The sequence below is a fragment of the Diaphorina citri genome, unplaced genomic scaffold (genome assembly GCF_000475195.1).
Source record: "Diaphorina citri unplaced genomic scaffold, Diaci psyllid genome assembly version 1.1 scaffold1, whole genome shotgun sequence".
NCBI lineage: Eukaryota > Metazoa > Arthropoda > Insecta > Hemiptera > Psyllidae > Diaphorina > Diaphorina citri.
In genome coordinates this window covers 925,460-938,323 of record NW_007377440.1, presented here as the reverse complement: position 1 = coordinate 938,323, position 12,864 = coordinate 925,460, and the positions used below count along the sequence as shown (strand labels likewise).

Below are 12,864 nucleotides of genomic sequence, written 5' to 3'. Positions count from 1 at the left end.
CCCTGACTTTTTTGGATTTTTGTCAATTTTTTGAGAAATTCCCTGACTTTTCCAGTCTCCGTGAAATTCCCTGACAATGCCCGGTTTTCCAGTCTGGTAGACACCCTGAACGACACAGCATACTTCTCAGACAAAATTGTTATATTATGTAGAAAATGATAGATTGAAAGAATGTAAAACTTCAATGACTCATTTCAATTGATTTCCAGAACTCAAAGAACTGATATCCAATCAGCGAGAATGTCTCTCAACTTCAGTGCCCATCAATATGACGCTGCCTTCAGGCCTCGAAGATTGGGCAACTGGGAAGTGCCCAAAACATATCCTGAACTACCTCGGATCAGGAAGTGCCAACCTGAAGTTATAGCAAATGACAGAGGCCATTTGTATCCCAAATATAAATGCAGACGGAAAAATCCTTTCTGTAATTATATTGGTGAGTAATCGGTTGCCAACGGGTTCCATAGATCAATATTTTGTAACAGGAAGGCTTCCTGGTAGGTAGTTACAGTGTAAACAGACGATTTTGTTTTTTTGCTGTACGTAACATAGAGATACTTAAGTATTAATAATAATCACATAAAACACGATATGCACCTACCTACTGTGTTATCGGTACCATGAAATCAATTATTGTGTCTAATAATTAATTTATTATTACATCATAGGTTCATTGATATCATGTCACATGTCATCAATATAAGGATTATCCAGTCGTGCATATTTTAGATTAAAGGGGTTAAACAGGATTATAATGATCGAAAAATCAAACCGAGACGAAAGATAAGGGTATAGAAGAAAGAGTGTTTTTTCTGGGACAAATTTGGTTAGAAATTAATATCAAGGTATTTATTGTTTCAGGAACGTACGCATTGCCACGGAGGATAACCAAAGAACTTGCCGTCAAATTAGGCCAATTCCCACGGGACTATATGGTATTCAATGAAACACTCTACACCCCATGTCACGTGACCCAGAAATGTACACGTCCAGCTTATAAAACTGATGAGCGAGAAGATGCCTTTAGAAATCTAGCAAGGAAATGTATCCGCGAAAATGTTGACGAAAACATGAGTCCGTCTGAAATGAGAGATGAATTATTCTTGAAAAGAGTTAAAAAGTGTATTGATGTCAATAGTCAGGCAACAGAGGAAGATAGCGGCAATCAGCAATTGAGAAAAATAGTAAGAGATTGTATTTTAGAAATTACCAATGGAAAAAAAGATAAAATAGACGAAAATAAATTGTTTACGGCCGTCAAGGAATGTGCAGCACGAAAATTCGGAGACAAAGAAGATAGAACGGAAGATGCACTCAGAAAAATTGTTGAACAATGTATGGACAGTCAGCTCAAGGATAAAGATATTTTGACACCAAATCTCAAAGACAAAAATGTAAAAGACCGTGTAGATGAAAAATTGGGACAAAAGAAAGAACCTGGCCAAGAAAAAGATAAGGCAAATAAAGATGAAAGATTAAGACAAAAGGTAATCGAATGTATCAATCAAATAGACTCCAAGGAATTCGATAAAGTTGATGTTAAAGATAAAATCAAGAAATGTGTACAAAAATTGAAAGAAAATGAGAAGAAAGAATTAGATAAAGATGTAACAGATGATAAACTAAGAGACATCGTTCGTCAATGTATAAAAGAGAACAAAAGAAAGGATAACGATACAACTGATTCCAAGGAAATCAAAGAAAGAATCAAGGACTGTGTAAAGAAAAACATGGAAAGAAACAAAGAAGAAAAAGTCAGAGATACTGTAAAACAGTGTATTGCTCAGTTAAAATCTAATGACGAAAAGAATTTGACTGAAAGTCCTAAAAAAGATTTTAAAGAAAGAGTGAAGAAATGTGTTCAAGGAAAAGAAGAGAAGCCCGAAGGAAATGAGAAGATAGACATGAGAGAAACTGTAAAAGAATGTTTAAAACAACATGCGTCTGACGAAAAGATATTAAACCCAACCGAATTCAGAGACAAAGTTAAGAGATGTGCTAAGGAAAACTACAACTTTAGACAAGCTGTAAGAGAATGTATACCAGGAAATTTTGGCAAAGATGACGTAGAAAAGAAAGTGAAAGAATGTGCTAAGGAAAAGATGAAAGACAATGAACAACGAAAAGGAAAAGAGGAATTCAGAGGTGCAGTTCAGGAGTGTATAACAGAAAATATGAGCATGAAGAAAAACAAATCAGATGGTGAATTTAAAAAGATAGTAAAGGAATGTGCTCTTGAGAAGTTGAAGAAAAAATGAAGTCTGAAAGAGAAGCAAAAAGATAGATATATTGAAACTTTTACCAAATTGTTGTCAAATAAAATTTCCAACTTTTATAAAATCAGTCAGTTTGAGGAGTATATTTTTGCATTCACCAGTCTTACCAGGTGCCAGTCTAGCTACAGGGCCTTTCTTTAAGTTCCTAGAAGGACCAGCAGTCAGGAAAGTTCGGTTCAAATCCTGACTACTGATTGTTCAAATGATATTACTCATCAAACATTCAGTAATGTATCTAAAATAGGGTTGATGATACCCTGGTAGTCTTAGAACCCGTTACTGCCCCAAACAGTAAGACCCAGGCACTCCATTATCCGGGTCAATTCATCAGCCATAACCTAAACGCCCTACCAAGATTTTAAATACACAAGGTACTAAATTCGTCTTACGTCTCAACAAGATTCTTGATGCATTCCTCGAAGAAATTCTTTCCCACATACGAGTCTAACGTCTCAGCACTCAATCTCTTATAGCAAGACACGACATGTGAAATACGTGATGTGACGCAAAGCTAGAGGTAAAGGACCACTCAATAGACAATTTACACAAAGAAATAACCTCACCATGTTGTGCCTATACTAAACAGTAAATAACGTGTACATACTGATACTTTTAGTGACATGTAGCTTATCCTGTAGATATACATATGTACGCTGTAACACCAAGTATGTAAAATTGTCGTACATTCTCTTTACACTTATTTTACAACATCTCCATCTCCATATCTATTCTCGAAATCTAGCAAAAGGATTTAAATATTTAAAGATACAATCTTGTATCATCTCTGAAGAGGTAACTCTCCCAGTGCATCTATGCAACTTCAAGAACATAACGTATTACTGCAAGAAGTAGAGAAACAGTCATCAGTTGACCTTGTTAGTAACTGCACTCATGCCAAGGCCACAGCAAAGAACCCTAAAGTCAATCTATGATTGTACGAGAGAAAACATAAACAAAGAACTGACCAACAATGGTTTATATGAAGTCAATAATCAGATCTGTCTCTCCCAGTGCATCTATGCAACTTCAAGAACATAACGTATTACTGCAAGAAGTAGAGAAACAGTCATCAGTTGACCTTGTTAGTAACAGCACTCATGCCAAGGCCACAGCAAAGAACCCTAAAGTCAATCTATGACTGTGCGAGAGAAAACATAAACAAAGAACTGACCAACAATGCTTTATATGAAGTCAATAATCAGATCTGCCATATGAGTAGCAGAGAACGTGAGAATATGGAACAATTCGACAGTGATTGCAAATCGTGTAGCCAGACAACCGTCATAGAAATTGGACATTCGAGAGTGTGGAGAAGGGAGAAGTATTTAGTTCTAGCTATATGTAGGTAGATACAAGCCAAGTGAGGATTAGGTTTTAGGATAAAATATTGAACCAAAACCCATCAAAGTATGTAACTGTTATAGCTTTTTAGGAACATGGAAGTTGAAAATACGGTTTTTCCTGATTGGAACAATTCGACAGTGATTGCAAATCGTGTAGCCAGACAACCGTCATAGAAATTGGACATTCGAGAGTGTGGAGAAGGGAGAAGTAGTTAGTTCTAGCTAGACGTAGGTAGATACAAGCCAAGTGAGGATTAGGTTTTAGGATAAAATATTGAACCAAAACCCATCAAAGCACAGGTATACTCGTATGTAACTGTTATAGCTTTTTAGGAACATGAAAGTTGAAAATACGGTTTTTCCTGATGTCTCCTTTTTAATTTATTGACTTCTTTTTTCTTCCCTCCAGCAATTTCTTTTGGCTACTGGCCCAAACAAGTTTCTCTAGTTCTGAGGTGTTTGCATACCAGCCTATTATGTCTTTGTTTTGAGTTGATCAGTTTCTTTGTTTTAAACCCAACATGTATGGTATAAAGCGGGCAATAAAATATGATTATAATGTTTCTTTTTTATGATCCTTTATTCACACATTGTCCTCTGGACATAAACTCAAGTACAATGGCGATACATAGGTTCAGTATAGGTACAGGTCTTCGATCCTCCTTTAAAGATATTCTACCGTTGAACCTTTGACACGTTTGGCAACGTAGCCTACTTTTTAGATGAATCCTTGCTGCCATATTCAAATGGATGAACCATAGTTAACTACCTAGGAAAATATCCTATAACGTCATCCCATATACAATAGCAGTCGCTATTTTCAAGACAAACAAAATTCAACAAAGATGATGAGCGGCAGAAAAGCTAATTTTCCAATCATTACTAGCAGCATAATGGAACTTGGCCACCGAGAGACTATCTGACTAGACACTGGCACAACACGAGTATTGTTATTCCCAGTTGGATACCCGTGGAAGGTAAGTAGTGTGTATAAGGTACTTATTAGTGAAATCAACCAAGTATGGCCTATAAAATGTAGCTCATAGTTCGCCAAATATAAATGAATAATGCACCACTCTAGAGGGGTTATTTCTAAGTTTTGTTTAGATCTAGGAGTAGGTCGGACTAAAATGTTTGGAGCTAGAGAGCCATTTCTAGATAATATTGGTTAAGAAATTTTGTCACTCATGTTCTTGTGAGTATTCAAAGGAAATTAAGAAGTAGATAAATATGTCTGGTACCTCGAGGATCAGTTAACCACCATCAGAAAACCACATAGTTACATATCTTCTGGTAAGTCTGTTATTTGCAATCTTGCGGTCGAATCGGATAACCACCACTAAGTTGGGAGAAATTTCGATTCAATCATTGATCTGAGAATCATTATCTGTGACAAGACGACAGAATGACCATCCACAAATAACAACACTAACAACATCCGAGTGATTGTATTGAGGATGCAGAAGGCAGAGTTGAGACAACAGAGAATTACGTTTTGTTTACGAGTTTAAAACGGGCCCAAGCTAAATCAGTAATAATAAAATTATAAACAAATTGAACTCGTTGAAAATAAAAGAAGATATTTCTATAACAATATGTTATTTTACTCAAGATAAGTTTGATTAACCCAATGTATCTTTAGGTTTGACTAAGTATCCTTAGGTTTGACTAATCAACTGTGTATCCTTTACTCGGAAAAGTATTATTTGAGTGTCATGATGACTGAGATGAATTCGACTTAAATGACCAAAGAATACGAACTGTTACAGAAACAAAATAATACCAGTTGTTGCAGAAACAGAAATTAGAGGAAAACCGTTTTCCTCAATATTATTCCTGTTGAGGTTTTCTTCTAATCACCACAGAAGATCAAGAGTTTGCTGATAGAACAATCAATGCAACAATGGTTAGAGAATGTTACACACCTATACTTACCCTTTATCTAGGTAGGTACCTATTTGATATCGTTGAAAAAATAGAGGATAACTACTTCAAATTACTGAAAATAAGAGAAATATAATGACAGTCAAGAGAAATTCGTACAAAAGTGAACCGACAAAAAGAAGAAATAGTATGATCATGTTGTCAATCATGCTATGGACGTGATGCCAAAACCAACTGCAGATATACAAATGGAAGAATTGAATGAAGAAACTAAAGAAATCATTATGAGAAAATAAAGTATAAACCCAATTGAAATCAGTGGCATACCTAACAAAACAACTTTGAAGATGTGAAATTGAAGATACTATTAGAGAAATAGAGATCAAATTCACGGTTCTATGTCTGACAATAATTCGCCACTGGTGACCTGAAGTATCTTCTGAACAATGTTACCATTTTCTTTTATTGCAATTTATATGCACCGAACAGTTATGAACAGCAAATAATGAATTTGAAAATTGAAGGGAAGATTGCTTTATAACGTAATTTTCTACAATGGTCTCTATTTCACACAAAGAATAGCCATACCGTACCAAGATGGTCGTAGGCAGTGAAACTCGCCATTGCGAATGGGTGCTGCATTGAACCTAACGGGTTTTAGAACTTCATGCTAGATATTACAGATAGGATCAAAAGATTCAATAGAACTATCGGAATACATTAAAAGTTGATCATATTCCACAAGATAAAACAATGAAACACAAATGGTTGTATCGGTCGAAGGAAAATCAACAGAATCTGTACAGAACGATCAGTCCAAATGAAAAAGAGCTTTCCAAATTCAAGACATTTGAAAACCTTTCCTGAAGACACCTATGTCTGATACAAATAGGTTTAAACACCACACGTCTTTCCTCAGAAGTTAATCACCCCGGATAAGTGGACTATACGGCTTCTATACGACCATGACAGTAGCACCTCAAATATAAACATAAAACAAACAGTATTGTTTACAAACAATGATACAATGCTCCCATGCAAACCTATAAACACGGAAGTCTCCGTGTTGTATTGCAGAGATTTGCTAGTGTTGCATTAAATTGTGCATGCGATGCAAGGACTTTTATTGGCGATCTGACGATGCACTTTTGTGAGTCATGCTGACGTCAATTATACCTACTGGTAGGTTATGAATGAAAATTTCCTATAATGAGGAGTAGGTAAATTGTGGTGATTACGAGTTGGCCTATTGTTGGTTTACTTGCAAATCATCCTCTGGAGAGATAGATAATAACTAATTTCTGATGCATACATTTCTGTGCCTGCGTACATTTCTGTGCCTACATACATTTCCGCGATTGTAAAACATTATAGAAGAGCTAAAAACGGTTGTAAACAGTTACATCCTATAAATTTTGGTCTACACAGAGTGGGTGTACGGTGTAAGCTCATCAGCATTCATTTATACAAAACACTTTCTGCATCTCATGAGAGTGTTTCAATTGAAATAGGACACTTTTACCAAAAGCATAATAGACTTCACCCACATAACGAAGGCCCCACTGAGTGTAAGTGTTAGCTTCCTTGTTGAAGATTTCAAAACAGAGTAAGAACGTATACCTATCCAAGAATGGCATCAACAACTTTACAAATAACAATAATAACCACAATTACAATGACCACAGAATTGAGAACTTCAAGATAATCCCAAGATAAGACTGATTGCTGTTTATCAACAATCATCATGAACAATCTTCAGACACCGAGATAGGTATGAAGTCAAAATAATAACATGATAGCTTTGGTGTTAATAAACATGCATATAATAAGAATAGAAGGAATGTAAGTATTTTGTTTATAGCGTACCCTGTAGTACCATCCATGTTATGAAGAACAAATTAAACTGTTTCGGTGAAATAGAAACCGGGTCCTAATATACACCACCTAAACATAATGGACCTAGGAAAGAAAATTTAACTTTGGTCCGTAATGCAGAAACCCAATCATTATTGTCAAATTGAGCAAACTTCGAACAGTACCACTATGCATTATTCAAACTTACCAACAAAATGTTAACTTCTGACCCCAATAAGAGAGAGGACCATTACGACAATATGAAATTGGTAACTTAATGGGTATAATTATCAATAATTTAATAAGTATGGACGATTATGGATCTTGCCTACGACTAACGCTTCTTTTATGACTGTAACCTTTTTCTTGAGGATGCTGGACTAAGAGACCAGAAATAGTAGAAATACAATATCTACATATGTAGTAGATAATATTTCAGACATTTATCTGTAGGGCATGAGCATGATAGCTCTTGTGTGTGATACCTATTATGGATTAGAGGTAGATACCTATTTCGACAAATTTTCTCCATGTCAAACTTCTACAGTCATGACATGTATGTAGGTTACATTGGGGTTTTTACATTTTAGTGATTTTAGAGTTCACAAAAAATATCCAAATAAGTGTTAACATAGTTTAGTCCACTAAGTGTATGTAGATTTTGCAAAAGGGGAGAGTGGATTAAGGCCAAATACAACAAGTAATTATACCTAGGTACTTATCACCAACCTACTCAAGAACAGCTATACACCTACACCTACATACCTACGTGAGAACATGACACATACTTCAAGTGTTAGTAATCTATTAGTAATGTTTGGGAATTTTGTCACATGTATGATTCATATTGTGGAGGTTGAGTTATCACTATCACTAAGTCTTATCAGAATAGTAGAGCTATATGTAGGCTATGGACTACCTATGTAGGTGTCTAATTTAATATCGTGTGCATTTTTCTATAGGTGGCATGAGCGATAGCTATAAAACGTATAATGCCAAAGAGGCACTAGTAAGTTACGAAGAGAAGTTAGTTTCAGAATGATATAAAATTCGGTTTATACCTCCTCCTCCTTGAAGTGTAGTATTCTTCAAGTCCTGATGCATCGCATACAACATGGTTCAAGCCTTGTAAAGAAAGTAAGGACTCGACGGAACCTAATCTCAATCCAATTACATCGCAGTAAACCGCAGAGTTTAGAGTTAAACCAGTGTGACCAAACTGTAAAAACTCGAATGTCATTTATCTTCTAGGCTGCCAGCAATGTCTGAGCTGATCCTACAGATCTCTCCATAGAAAATGAATACGGAGCAACCATGTCTTTGTAGACGAGGTATGAGAACTCGGCTGGAATGACTGGTCTTTCTAATCCAGGTTGGCTATGTATTCTAGTCAAGAATTTCCAGAAATATATCGGTGTATACCTCCTCCTTAAAGTACCTATTATTCTTTTAGTCTGAGTTTGAAGTATCTAGTATCAGAGATTTATCTATTGGGCAGAAGAATGTAAGGGAAAATTTAAATGGTTTAATAGAGAAGGGAAGGGACAGATTCAGAGGGATACATAATGGAAGAACCTATTTAAAATGAATACGGAGCAACCATGTCTTTGTAGACGAGGTATGAGAACTCGGCTGGAATGACTGGTCTTTCTAATCCAGGTTGGCTATGGATTCTCGTCAAGAATTTCCAGAAATATATCGGTGTATACCTCCTCCCTAAAATACCTATTATTCTTTTAGTCTGAGTTTGGAGTATCTAGTTTATCTATTGGGCAGAAGAATGTAAGGGAAAATTGAAATGGTTTAATAGACCGGGAAGGGACAGATTCAGAGGGATACATAATGGAAGAACCTATTTGAGTGATAAATTTCAATGGCAATAATTGGCAAATGTTAAATCACTCTCTAGTACCTAAAATGAAAGACATAGGACTGCTATCAATGACACATATAGACCAGGTAATAAATCGATGGGTGTGGTGTCTGAGGAATACCACCATGTGACTGATGATCAATCGATCCAATATGTACTCGTAATTAAATACTAGTAGGTGAGGTTTTAGAAAATGTTTTCAAAAAGTTTGGATCTTCCCCTCTTCTTGCACCTATTCGCAACCTTTAGAACTTGAAAAATACCTTACAAATTGGACGATTCTCATAAAATCGAAAGAGCAAGAACCTCACTTAAAAGTTCTGAAAACTTCCATACCATGATAGGTACGTTGGTATACCTAAATCCCAATATGTCCCTGATCTCTTAATGTTCATGGGATGAATTTGCCCACAGAAGGTTAACAGTGAGCACAATATAACAAATACATAGTTACATAGTTGTAAAAATAGTACAAGCAACGTAGTGCCACTATCAATGAAACCATCTTCATGGGGTTTTAAGTTTTACATGCGAGCTAAATCCTGAATTTAATTCCATTCTATTTTTCATAGACCTGTTTCAACTTTATTTACAACCGTGTTGTAAGTGAACTATTGAGAAATGAGTCTGGTGTAAAAGCTTTTTACTTTCTTCCCTGAAGTTAATAAGATGTACTGACTGGCATCACGATGAAATGGTAGTTGTGAAAAGCAGTTGAAACCAGGAAACCACTTTGTAAATAAGAACACAAATAACAAAACAAACCGAGGTGAAAAGTACCTATACGTAAAGCTCGCAAGGAACAGACTTAACAGAGAATGACCCTGAAGGTAAGGTAACTTTACCAAGAAAGTCCCAAATAAAAATCCTAGTTCCTGCCAAAAGATCTCAATACCAGGTACGTAATTACCTTTCGATCTTGATACTGTACCTATAATGGTCTGATAATTTCAAGGTTCACTCTTTACGACCAATTTTTCTCGTAAAACGAGACCTTGTTCAAAATCTTTGATCACTGAAATCGGGTTCTTCTAGAATCTATAAAATAAAAGTAGGTAGGTATCTTAAATCCAAATGTTACGCAAGAATCCAGGTACGCAATTAATATCAAGAGTAAGAGAAAACTATGCCAACTATTTCTTTTCATAAAATTCATTTAATTTGTGATAGTGATTTTTTTATTTTACTTTCATGTAATGATTTAAAATCAAGACTGGAGCCCGTTCTCCCTTTATTCCCAATATAATGTCACCCATCCATTTATTGGCCTTTCTCGGCGTAGCTTAACATAGGTAACGCTAAAACCGGTCTTAAATGATCGGCTGAAGTGTTATCTAAAACTTTCTCGCTTTGAGTTTATAGGTCGTCGCGACAAATTTCGAGATCAGAGCTCATTTGTGTGAGAAAATGTGAAAAAAATCCCCCAAAAACTAGTTTTTTTGGTTTTTTGGCTTTATGGTTTTCTGGACAAAATTTGCACCACCATTTTCGTGTTCCTGGTAAAAAGACCTTTAATTTGATATATAGGTCGACCAGGTTTGGATAAGTCCTTCTATGGGGACAGACTGACAGACAGACTGACTGACTGACAGACAGACAGACAGACAGACAGACCGACACCGAAGCGAATACAATAGTCCGTCCCTTATACCTTTTTATTACTATTGTAATAATAAAGGAAGGACGGACTAAAAAGCCTTTTCTCCAAACCGCAATCCAAATCCTACAAGGCATATCAATCACGCCAGTCATAATCAAGAGTAGGTACCTAATTCATAACAGTTTCATCTGATTCAGAATCAAAATCTACAGCAGGTCAGATTACTCGGTTCAAGGTCTACAGTTCTGCCTGGACCGCTTGTTACTATGGATCCAAGAAACATTTGGTTTCAATTATGATGTGCATGAAAGTAGAACGATACAGTTAAGACTTCAGACCGAAGTATCAGCACAAGAACCTCTCTCTAGTTTATAGTCTTCGGATTTTCAAGTCTAAAGTAAACATACTGGGTACTCCTGGGGTGAGGAGTTTTGGATTTTGATTTAGATATCTTCAAAAGCGGATGCTTCTCGTTTCACATAGGAACATTGTTTGTATGTACCATCACTACCATTACAAATGTTCTGATAAACATTTACAATACTAAGGAAAGACTCGACTTGGAACAAATCTTGAGCCCAATAAATATAAGAGAATAGGATTCATTCTACCATGTTTATCCTGTTGAGATGGGACTGAAAAGTCCCATTGCCCCCGCAATCTAACCGAGGTGTTACATATTTTTGCACTTAATAGATTTCGCCATCTATGTAGTTTTTTTCAGTCTCTCGAAGACTGTTACACCTGCATCTAAACGCCCAGGACTACTAGATCCCGTATAACACATGGTGTATACGACTATTAGGTATAACAACCAGTGTGGCACAATGTCTGGTACATCCTGAACTATGATGTACACGGATGACTATCATATGAGGCAAGAAGCGAATACAATAGTCCGTCCCTTATACCTTTTTATTACTATTGTAATAATAAAGGAAGGACGGACTAAAAAGCCTTTTCTCCAAACCGCAATCCAAATCCTACAAGGCATATCAATCACGCCAGTCATAATCAAGAGTAGGTACCTAATTCATAACAGTTTCATCTGATTCAGAATCAAAATCTACAGCAGGTCAGATTACTCGGTTCAAGGTCTACAGTTCTGCCTGGACCGCTTGTTACTATGGATCCAAGAAACATTTGGTTTCAATTATGATGTGCATGAAAGTAGAACGATACAGTTAAGACTTCAGACCGAAGTATCAGCACAAGAACCTCTCTCTAGTTTATAGTCTTCGGATTTTCAAGTCTAAAGTAAACATACTGGGTACTCCTGGGGTGAGGAGTTTTGGATTTTGATTTAGATATCTTCAAAAGCGGATGCTTCTCGTTTCACATAGGAACATTGTTTGTATGTACCATCACTACCATTACAAATGTTCTGATAAACATTTACAATACTAAGGAAAGACTCGACTTGGAACAAATCTTGAGCCCAATAAATATAAGAGAATAGGATTCATTCTACCATGTTTATCCTGTTGAGATGGGACTGAAAAGTCCCATTGCCCCCGCAATCTAACCGAGGTGTTACATATTTTTGCACTTAATAGATTTCGCCATCTATGTAGTTTTTTTCAGTCTCTCGAAGACTGTTACACCTGCATCTAAACGCCCAGGACTACTAGATCCCGTATAACACATGGTGTATACGACTATTAGGTATAACAACCAGTGTGGCACAATGTCTGGTACATCCTGAACTATGATGTACACGGATGACTATCATATGAGGCAACCAGTTTCACAGACCAGAATGTTGCCACACTCTGATGGTTTTAATAAACAATGCACGATCTTCCTGTTTGTAAAAGTTTTATTAATATTTTAACTCAACAAGCCATTGTTACTGAAGACTATGCAGTATTTCGCTAGGAAAGTTACGAAGATTGCTGCAGAAGAATTGAACAATCCGCTAACAAAGATTGCTGCAGAATTGAACAATCAACTATGCTTCATGTTGCATGAGGTTTACAACCCTTGTCTAATTAGAGGAATTAGGTAATAATCTACTTTCCAAACTACATACCT

At 36.2% G+C, this 12,864-nt stretch overlaps 2 protein-coding genes across 2 annotated transcripts in view; one reads left to right on the top strand and one right to left on the bottom strand.

The window, feature by feature from the left end:
- LOC103523635 (myb-like protein X) overlaps window positions 1-2,344 on the top strand; it is a 3,882-nt gene extending 1,538 nt beyond the window's left edge. Inside the window, exons 2-3 of the mRNA XM_008488927.3 lie at window positions 210-436; window positions 862-2,344. Of these exons, the coding sequence (XP_008487149.1) occupies window positions 241-436; window positions 862-2,258 (1,593 nt within the window). The 5' untranslated portion in view covers window positions 210-240 and the 3' untranslated portion in view covers window positions 2,259-2,344. The remainder of the gene's footprint in view (window positions 1-209; window positions 437-861) is intronic.
- LOC103507017 (protein bark beetle-like) overlaps window positions 1-12,864 on the bottom strand; it is a 45,729-nt gene that overhangs the window by 20,794 nt on the left and 12,071 nt on the right. The gene's annotated exons all lie outside the window — the stretch shown is intronic.